This window comes from Bactrocera dorsalis, chromosome 3 (assembly GCF_023373825.1).
Source record: "Bactrocera dorsalis isolate Fly_Bdor chromosome 3, ASM2337382v1, whole genome shotgun sequence".
NCBI lineage: Eukaryota > Metazoa > Arthropoda > Insecta > Diptera > Tephritidae > Bactrocera > Bactrocera dorsalis.
Window position 1 is genome coordinate 17,030,449 of NC_064305.1, and position 10,197 is coordinate 17,040,645.

The 10,197-nt window shown below is 34.5% G+C and overlaps 3 protein-coding genes across 7 annotated transcripts in view; 1 reads left to right on the forward strand and 2 right to left on the reverse strand.

Moving 5' to 3' along the window:
- The window catches only part of LOC105226277 (uncharacterized), a 314,083-nt gene extending 308,025 nt beyond the window's left edge, over positions 1-6,058 (reverse strand). For 2 of the 4 annotated variants that reach the window (XM_049452485.1, XM_049452482.1), the window contains exons 1-2: positions 5,757-6,058; positions 3,442-3,877 (exon numbers count right to left, since the gene is read on the reverse strand). In XM_049452485.1, the coding sequence (XP_049308442.1) occupies positions 3,442-3,467 (26 nt within the window). In that variant the 5' untranslated portion in view covers positions 3,468-3,877; positions 5,757-6,058. The remainder of the gene's footprint in view (positions 1-3,441; positions 3,878-5,756) is intronic. The other 2 variants (XM_049452483.1, XM_049452486.1) reach the window with 2 other exon arrangements.
- A 289-nt stretch (positions 6,059-6,347) lies between these two features.
- LOC105224666 (PSME3-interacting protein) lies at positions 6,348-7,575 on the forward strand. Of its 2 annotated transcripts, XM_011202820.4 has the most exons (4): positions 6,351-6,582; positions 6,643-6,741; positions 6,807-6,967; positions 7,039-7,575. In XM_011202820.4, exons 1-4 carry the CDS (start codon positions 6,486-6,488, stop codon positions 7,426-7,428), a joined length of 747 nt encoding a protein of 248 aa, XP_011201122.2. In that variant the 5' UTR covers positions 6,351-6,485; the 3' UTR covers positions 7,429-7,575. The 2 variants fall into 2 exon arrangements, with proteins under 2 accessions (XP_029405437.2, XP_011201122.2); XM_029549577.2 differs by lacking the exon at positions 6,643-6,741 and having other exon boundaries at positions 6,348-6,582.
- A 179-nt stretch (positions 7,576-7,754) lies between these two features.
- Positions 7,755-10,123, reverse strand: LOC105224668 (nucleolar GTP-binding protein 2). The gene is made up of 3 exons (XM_011202821.4): positions 9,772-10,123; positions 9,039-9,717; positions 7,755-8,970 (listed from the first exon to the last, which is right to left on the reverse strand). The coding sequence occupies exons 1-3, from the start codon at positions 9,979-9,981 to the stop codon at positions 7,835-7,837; spliced, it is 2,025 nt and encodes a 674-aa protein (XP_011201123.2). The 5' UTR covers positions 9,982-10,123; the 3' UTR covers positions 7,755-7,834.
- Between the last annotated feature and the right edge of the window lie 74 nt (positions 10,124-10,197).

The following is a 10,197-nucleotide window of genomic DNA, read 5'->3' on the forward strand; positions in this document are numbered from 1 at the left end:
TTTTTTTATTACTGCAGCAGATCCGTGGAACATGGGATCGATCAGATCACGACCCCTTTTTATCGGGATTTGCTGCCATGCCTCGTAGTCTGTGCTCCATAATTCCCTTGGATTTGATGGTCTACGGTCAGCAAACACTTTTTTAATATCTGCCAATAAGTTTTCTTTTGGAATTAAGGTCAGGCGGCTGATCAGGCCACGACATAACCTAAACTTTATTGACCAGAAGCCATTCCTTTGCAGATTTACTTGTATGTTTCGAGTCGTTATCTTGCTGAAACAACCACTTTAATGGTATATTCCATTCCGCGTACGGCAGCATAACTTTTTTCAATATATCCACATACACGTACTGCTCCATGGTTTCTTTTATCAGATGGATTGGTGCCACGTCGCTGTACGAGAAACTTTCCCACTATGCACCACCATGTTTGACGGTCTTAAGAGTGTATTGCAGTTTATATTCCGTATTTGGTGGACGACGGATATACTGCCTAGACCCTGTGCCACCAAATAAAACTAACTTACATTCCTCTGTCCACAAAATATTTCTCCATTTCTCCGGTTGCCAGATGCCATGTTCCTTGGCGAATTGGTGCCGTGCTCTAATTATGTTGCTTTGTCAACTATGGAACTTTTCGCGGCATCCGCGCAACTAAATTATATTCCAATAAACGTCTACGAACTGTTACGTCACTAACATCAAGATCTAGACGTTTTTTTATTTCTCTAGGCGACGCTTTGGGATCTTTTTTAGAGGACTGGAGTATGCGTCGATCGATTTCTTTAATAGTTTTGCGTTTTCGTCCACGTGTTTCGGCTTTATTTTTGTAGGACAGGGAATTTGATATCATTTGATCAGAGCACCCGAGTATTTCTTTAATTTCTTTATAAGTTTTCCCGTTTTTTGCTAAAATTTTTAATGATTTCACGCTTTTTGTCCCTAGGATGTTTTCCTCTACCCATTAATGAAAATAAATGACTTATCCTTTAAAAATCGCATCGTTTTTATTTTTTTGTACTTACTTTTTAGTTTTATCAGATTTTGTTTGAATAAAAATGTTTTATACCACTTGGTAGGTCACACTCCTATTTTTATGAACAGCGCAATTCATTGACCGACACTGATTTGAACTCATAACAGTGGAAATAATGTAAACAGCTGAAGTTTATGCTTTGTGTTTTACTCGCGGAATACCGTTATAAATATTTCTTAAAAAGTGATTGACGTTCATGTTTTAACATGATAATTTTTTGGAGTTAAATATTTTTCTCAGGGGCACTCCTATTATTTTGAACACAGCTGTATGTATGATCGGACTTGCATGAGTTGCCGACATTGAACTATGCAATTATAAAATTTTTCATTAAAAATTCTGTTGGTTAACGTAAAACACAACGTTAGCTTTAAAAACGATCATTTGGTGCGTGGTCTTTAACGATATTTGATTACCGCAAGATGGCGCAACGCACAACAAAATATATGCAACAATCAATTATTTGGAATAATTAAATTACTTTCTATGACATGAACACAATTAAGTTCGATAAGAATAATTATAACAGTTTTTTTTTCTTAAATTTCCCAAAATAAAACACACATATTCACACACACACACTACATTTTTGTATTTATTCGTACGGAATGCAAAGCCGAACATGCCGGCAGTCCAAGTTGCCGGAACAGAAGATAATCTCAACAGAAAACACCAAACTTATTTGGTTTTCGTTACTACGCGATGAGCACAACAAAATAATTTAATTTTAGTTTTTTCAAAAATTTTCAATCATAATCGATCTTGTAAACTATTAAGAAAATCAATAAGAAGTCATTACATACCGACTGAAGCATTTATAACATAAAAAAAATTGTATATAATAATATGTATGTTTGTATTATTTTGTGTGAGTGTTCAGAACAACAGTTCATAAAAATGTGTTTAATTAAATTCGAGTAAAATTATTAATTAACCTCGCTTTTGTATACAAGAATTCCAACGCAAAATACAGTGAGCCCCGGCATATCTTCCATTCATGCGTAAATACATACATATGTACATATGTTGTATGTATTTATGTTGAATTTCTTGCAACCGCACACATTTGCACTGACATAATGTAATATACATATGTATGAATGGATGTATGTATATATATTGTTTACTTTTTATCATTACAAACAATACCACACCCGCTCGTTTTTACAAATATGGACATATGCATATACATACATATGTACGAATACAATACTGCCTTTTATATGCATATGTAAGTAATATACATACATACATATGTGTGTATTAATGCAGTTCTCTGTACAATTTCCCTTCTCTGCTTCGCACCTTCAACCCGCTTCCGTTTGATTCAATACTGCACTCTTTGTATGCCATGCAATTGCATTCAAACACAAACTTATTTACATGCAGGCATGTATGTACATACATAAGTTCATATATGTATTTCTGATAACTTAAACAAGCGTGCAATCGAAAAAGCACAAAACAATTGACAGTGAAGTTAGATAAAATAAACAATAATGCTCCGACAATGGACGCAATAGAGAAAAAAATTCTCCTTTCCATTTATTATTATCTTTCTTTGTTTACGCATAGGACCATATGCGCATAAGTTAATGCGCTTGCAACTCCGTTTTCTTAGCTGTCGCTATGTACGAAATGTCAGCGCGGAAAGCAAATTGATGGCGTAAAAGTCAACATTTTCATTATAAATATGTAATTTCATGTGTGTAAGAAGCAATTTTGAACTTTGCGGTAGATGGAGATTGATTGCGTTCAGAAATAATTAATGCATATTAAATATTAATGCAGAAAGCAATAATAATAATATTAATGCGAATTCTACGGCTTTCATATCAAACCTCAAAGGCCGTTGATTAAAATCTTACTGCTATATATTATGTACATATACATAAGTAAGTACATATGTATATTCATAAATATGTTTATGTATGAGAAAATTCATGGAAAATACCGGAAAAGATTAGTTAATGTTTTTTCCTAATCAATATTGCCCCTGACAAAAAAAAAAATAATTAAAAAGTGTAAACAGAGAAAAAAGTTTAAATTCGACTGCACCGAAACTATAATACCCTTCTCCATTTTTTATAAGATAAAAGGGTAGAAGTCGATCTTTATCTTAATATTATTACATACTTATGAGTGAACAGTTTGTCGGCTTTAGGCCGATTTGAACAATATGTTCGAAATATTTCGTTACCTTGGACCAAATCAATGTCAAAATTTGGTGAAGATGTCTTCTCAAATAAAAAAATTTTCCATTTCCTTGATTTTAATCGGTTAGATTGCATAATAACTATGCAAAATTTCAGAGCGATACCTCACTCTCAACACACACGTAAAAACACACGGAGATATACATACAATAACGTCTTAAATCGTAAATTATTTTGCTTAAACTTACCTCTTTTTGATTGACGGGTCTTCCATAGGTTTTCAAGCTAATGGCGAAAATTCCGATTGCAATAGAATTAGTTATAATTATTTAGGAGAATACATGGATTTTTAATTCTCTCACTTTATGTCACTTTTCACAAAACTATTGTAAATATGTGTGTATATTTTTTTTTTAATTTGAACAAAACACATCACTTAATGATTAAATGCTGCTTCAATGTTTGAATACTAAACAAATCATTTATTTATCACTTTGATATTGTAGGTCGTAACCTATTTTATTTTAATTATAACACATTATTCACAGTTTGACAAAATTTTTGCACTGAATTCTGAAAGTTGTTTACTTCGAATTATTTAGGCGGTTTTCCGATTCTTTAGGTTGTTTCGTCAATCGATTTGTTAGATTATATAGTATGAAAAACGGAAACCGTGGACGAAAGCTATAAGAATATAATAAAGAAATTATTTATTTCAATTTTGCACAAGTTTGCATATTATTATATTTCGCTTTTTTTAATTCTTTCAATTATTAAAATTTTCTTAAGCATGCACATGTTTTTACATACATACTATATGCCCACACATTTTCTATTTTATTACACTTCTATATAGTTGCACAACATTTAAAATTAATGCAAACTTTTTTAATTAATTGATTGATTTTTACATACTAGCTCACTTTTTAATATGTGAAGCTGTTGCTATGTAACCGACACAAAATAATTTCTTTCATAGTTCATATACATAGTTGTAGACATTATATTTGTACTTATATAGAAGGATTTTCGACATACATACTCGTTTTAAAGAAATTTTACTATTTTATTAAATTGTCTTAATTGGAAACACATATGACCTTTAAACTTTATATGTACATACATATGTATAAACTAAATATAAGCAACTGTGCTAATATTACTGAAAACACAATATTTTATTACATATTAATACAAAAATGAAGTCATCATGCACAGGTCGCCTTCGCTGAGTGATTCCAGATGAGTTTTCTAATGAGAATCCTACTCTTAACCGACACTATCTTAGTGCATAATGTAGTAGATGTTTATACATATACCTACTTTAAAGTACGTATACAAAATTTTATCAACACAAACTTTTGAAATATACCAACTATCTGCATTTTGCGCATAGTTATTGTGCTTTATATGATCACGATTGTTCTCATTTCTGCCAACGCGCAACCAGTCCGTCTACCCCAGCCAGCCCCTATACCATACCCATGCGAATCAATGTGTTACCGTAAGACTATGTCTTTTCTCATATTTCTTCTTTTCTGATCTGCTTCATGAGCAGGTTTCAAGCGCGGTTGCTGTTAGTTTGGGACTATATGAATGCTTGCGCGCTTGCCCACCTCGAAAATACTGACAGCAGAAATATTAAGAGACATGTAGGTATGTATGTATGTAAAAACATAAAAAGGTAGGGAGGAAATATGCACTTAAAAACTGGTCCCGAAATATAAACGAGTGTATAAGAAACACTGGTGGGCAAAATTTTTGGTACACCCACTCAATTAGACTCAATAAATATGTATATATTAAAAACATAAAAACTAAGAACTTTCTGAAATTGCCCTGAACATACAAGTATAAATGCAACTATATAAACGGATTATAAATCCCATAGTACAGATTTGAACTTAATAACTGCAAAATATGCACTTTTAGATAATTTGCTGTACAATACAATCGCAACAGACGTTGTACTTTATGAGCAACCGATTTAAATTCTTTTCAGTAATTACTGTGCAAGTACAAACTAATTATATGAACAATTTACGCCGGCGACTTAACATGTACACATATTAATAATGCCACACACGAACATGAAATAGAAATCAAATCTCCCGCAACAAAAAATTGGCTGACAAAAGCAACACGGTACGCAGGACGGCTAGCAATTTGCACAGATCACCTAACAGCACGCAGCAAAAACGACAAAGTTGAACTTTTGACTCTTTTTTATCTCTCTTTCTTTTCTCGTTTCTGTTTGTCTGCGCACCTTTTTCGTAGCTTCGATTTTACTTTATCCACATTCGTTTTTAACACTTTGCACATTTATCTTTCCCTCAACACTCTTTTCTGCATTAATAATTTCTTATTTAATTTAACACAAACTCTCTGCACTTGCGCGTCTTCCTTTTCCTTCTTTCGTAGCTAGTTTCTTTGGGTTTACTTTATTCATTCTATGATCTTTCATATTTTTGATATGCACTTTATATCATCTATTCATTTTTCACGCTATTCGAAATTTTTCTTTTAATGAAAATTTTCATATTTTACATTAACTCGCCTTTACCTTCCCAATTTGTATACACGCTATCATTTCCCCAACGAAGAAATGAAGTTTTTCATACTTTTCTCACTTTCCGTTCATCAAACAATCTTCGACATCCAACAAGTGGCGGCCATATTTGCTTTTTTGTGTTCACAGATCACAACCGATCAATATTGTTGTTTTTGTATGTAAATACCGATTACTGTAGCTGTACTACAGTGGGCACTGTGTTCAATGTGTAGCGTCCAAATACCGCACTTTCAAATCCACTTCACGAATTTTACGAACGTATGATTCTCCCAACGACCGAATGAATACTGGCAAACACTGGCCAATAAATGCAATTGGATTAAAAATCGCCGAACAATTTCGTATTGGGTACACAGTGTTGCATTTGTATTGCACAAAAATTAAACATCTAAGAAACCAGATATAAATGATATTAGAAATCATTTCGCTACAGAAAAATACTGCGCTAGTTCTAAATTAATTGGCTATGGATTTTTGTTTATATTTGTTAAATTTTGTATAATTATTAAGAAAAGTTCAGAAATACATTCATTTATCGTTGCTACTCTCCAATTGTTTGGCAGTGAACGCAGACCTAAATTGTGGATAGAATTTTGACGTTTATCTCCAACTTTACGTCAAATAAGTTTTTGATATTTCTTGCATGTTTGCAATAAAGTAATATTTATAAAATCTATTGCGAATAACATCTAATTTGATAATAAAATTTGTGCATGGACCATGAGTTCGGGTTTTGTAACAGAATCTGAAGCTGTAGAAGCACGCAAACGACGTCAAGAAGAATGGGAAAAAGTACGCACGCCAGACCAGCCATTGGGTATGCAAAATGCAAAAATTATAAAAAAAAATGCCTTTCATTTTAAATAATTAAACTTAGAACGTCCTGAGGAACCATATGACGGGCGTTCACTTTTCGAGCGCCTAAAGGAACAGAAAATGAAAAAAGACTTGGAGTATGAGGAAGCTCACAAATTAAGTTAGTTCAAAATATAAGCGCAGTATAAATTAAAGATAATTATTTATTTTTTCTAATAAATTTAGAAAACTTAATACGTGGTCTAGATGACGATGAAGTGCAGTTCCTTGAGTTGGTCGACCAAAACAAAATTGATGCTGAAAAGAAACAAATTCAAGAGGAACGAAAGGAATTGCAAGAATTCCGAGACCGTGTAGCAACGTTACAGGAGGAAACTGCTGATAAAGTAATTATATACAATATTTATCGTTATATATAATAGCAGCACTTAACTTTATTCAAAATTTATTTATTTAGAAACTTCAGTCGGAAATTAAAACTGGAAAGCTTGCGAAACTGTCAACATCTACAACTGCCGCAAGACCTTCGCAAAAGTCTTTACTTGGACTTGGTATTAAACGAAAAAATGGTGAAATCGCTTGTTCTTCAAATGCAAAAATAGGCAAAGATTGCGCTACAACCAACACTACTAAACTTAGCACATTAACCAGCATAAATACAGATAAATTTGACAAAGGACAGCTAAAGTGTGTCGCGATATTACCAGGCATTGGACCCTACACTGAGTCTAGTGATTCTGAACTAAGCAGTGGCAGCGAAGAAGAGCCGGAAAATGACATTAGTGCCAAGTACGACTTGATGGGGCGTAAAAAGCAAAAGAAGAAGAATTGCCAAGATGATGATTGATTACAATATTTTAGACTTAAGTAGTAAGAGTATCTTTAATCAGCTTTATACAATATGATGAATTGAATTATACATACTTATGCAAATTCTATATTCACTACAAATTTGTAGTTGCCGTTATAACATATTTAATGAATCCACACATAATTTTGCGTGTTTTTCTTCTGTGCAAACAGGAACAACGTGTTCAATCCAAACGTAAAAGACTAGTCTGGTCTAGCGATCCCTTGTTTTATACGGAAATTTTCAAAATATTATTTTGCCAGCAACAGTAATATAAGGAAGAAGAGTAACTTAAACAAATATGAAAGTAATAAACCAATATTCATGATAAAAATAAAATTTATTTTGGATTTTGAAGGTTGTAACAATATGTTGGGCGAGTAACATTCACATTTTATCTACATCATGGCTCATGTTTCTTATTTCTATTACGATTTTTCACATTGGATACTTCGTAGAAATTAGTGCCGATCTTTTTGCGTTTCAAACTTCGTTCTAAAGCACGTTTTTCTTTGGCGGTTAAACGTTTTTTAGCTGCAGGTTGTTTGCCATCATTATCACTTTCTTCGCCAACATCAGGCTCCACTTTGAACTTTCCAGAAGCCGTTATCGCCACACTTGCCTTACGTTTGATGTTGGCTTTCTTGTGCACAACACGTCCCAGATCCTCAACATATTCGTCTTCAGAGTAGAATTCACTGGCGCCATCGCTCGACTCCTCTTCGTCGTCGGGATTTTGTAAACGTTGCTTTTTACGCTCCAAACGCTCGGCTTTTTGTTTTTCCAGTAATTCTACATCAATTTTGTCCAACTCACGTACGTCATCAGCTTCAAATTCAATACCAACTTTGATTTTGCGGAAATCTTGCAGCTGTTTGAATTCTCTCGCCTTCTTAACAGACTCACTTACAAATGTAGGCGCGTCAGATTTGGCGTCATCACCATCTTGTACGGCTTGATCAGAGTTTTCAGTTTCATTGGTGATTTGTGGTTTATCAGCTTGGGAATGAGGCGTTTCATAACCTTCGGGTGCTACATAAAATGGTAACTTTCCACGCTGCCAGTCATTCAATACCATACGTGAAGTCACCGTAATATCAGGTTCTCCACCTTTCAATAATTTTCCAGATTTTTTAGCCAATTGCTCCAAAAAGTCCATTGACGAAGTCCAGCTCTCAACTTTATATGTTTTCTGTATATATTCCCTACGCACACGTTGTAAAACTGTTTCAACATAGTCTTCAGGATTTGTGACCAATTCAACACGTACAACACCTTTCAAAACCTTTTCGGTGTCAGTTTCGGCCGAGGGATAAACCACACCAGGGCAATCGATGAGGAAAATACGTTTCATCAAAGTAATATATTGCCATACTTTTGTTTCGCCTGCGATGGGCGCTACATTGCACACTTTTTTGGAACGCAACGCATTAATAACGGAAGATTTGCCTACATTCGGATAACCAATGAAACCAACACTGATTTGCTTTTTGTCCATATGCAGTTTGCCTAGCTGGCGGAAAAGATTTATAAGTGCACCTATTGGAAAAAGACAAAATTATTACTTAGGAATCACATTTTTTAATATTGCACCTGTAAATACTAACCCTTGCCAAAAGGATGCTGCATTGACGCGTGGAAAGCAATCGTAGGATATTCCGCACTCAGTAAAGCCACCCAACGCTGGGTGACCCACACAGGCACCAAGTCGACTTTGTTCAAAATGAAGAACAAGTGTTTATGTGGTTTCTCTTTACGTAGAAATTGTTCAATATATTTGGAACGTGTGCCCATGGGATCGCGCGCATCAAGTACCTGAAGTAAAACGTCAGAAGCATCAACTACTTTATGCAATTCATTCCATATACGACGACTTTGGCCCGCAGCAAATATCCAATCGCGTTGTGCAGCTTTTTCGCCGGTCTCTTCACGAACCAAATCAACATCTTTGGTCTCATCATAATTCTCCGCCTGTAATTCTGCGCTACGACTCAAGTCTTCCAAATCACGAACTTTTAAATTTACACGTTTTCGTTGTTTTTTAGGGCCAAAAGTGGTATCGAAACTTTCCGTATCCAATAAATGTACGCGTTTATACTTGCTCGTCTCATTAAGCAGTGTTATAGGCAACTGTGACGGCTTCATTATCACTTGATATGGATCTTTAACTGCTTTGCCAATCTCATCTTGAAACTTTTGCAGCGCATTTTGTGATATAACTCTAGAGTTACTAAACCATTTTGGTGAGGGTTCCACTCGCGCCATGGTGCCAGATGGCAAACGACCCTATGTATAAACTGTTAGCTAATTTATTAAGAAAATAAAAAGCATTTCGTTTACCTGGAATGGTGCTGGCGTTATAATTTTTCCTCTACGATCACGCTTGGCCTTGAAATTGCGATACATTTGCAGTCGTTTAATTGTTGCCTGAGTTCGAGGATTGGCTACTCCCTTCAGGCCAGATTTGGGCCGTTCTGGATTCATGGAGTGATTGGAGTGGTTAAAGCCTTGCTTTCGCGGCGGCCCCGATGCACTTCGAACTTTCGGCATGTTGCTTTATTTTGTTTATTAAATTTTTGCGAAAATATGTGTTTATTAACCGATTGGTTTCGAAAATAAACAAAAAAGTAAATAATGCACTAAAAACGCAAACACGACACAGCGTGTGCAATATTTGAAAGGAAACTTTTAGGTTATGTTTTGATCGCAGCTGTTTTTGATACTTTCGTAGTTTGGAGACTTTTCCCAATTCCCTTTTACTAGATA

Bases quoted from the DNA above. Each gene is read 5' to 3' on its own strand.
- LOC105224666 (XM_011202820.4), top strand. From the start codon at position 6,486: ATGAGTTCGGGTTTTGTAACAGAATCTGAAGCTGTAGAAGCACGCAAA. The intron at 6,583-6,642 runs GTATGCAAAATG...AATTAAACTTAG, and splicing joins CACGCCAGACCAGCCATTGG to AACGTCCTGAGGAACCATAT. The intron at 6,742-6,806 runs GTTAGTTCAAAA...TAATAAATTTAG, and splicing joins TGAGGAAGCTCACAAATTAA to AAAACTTAATACGTGGTCTA.
- LOC105224668 (XM_011202821.4), bottom strand. From the start codon at position 9,981: ATGCCGAAAGTTCGAAGTGCATCGGGGCCGCCGCGAAAGCAAGGCTTT. The intron at 9,718-9,771 runs GTAAACGAAATG...GTTTATACATAG, and splicing joins TAACGCCAGCACCATTCCAG to GGTCGTTTGCCATCTGGCAC. The intron at 8,971-9,038 runs GTTAGTATTTAC...TTTTTCCAATAG, and splicing joins GCAGCATCCTTTTGGCAAGG to GTGCACTTATAAATCTTTTC.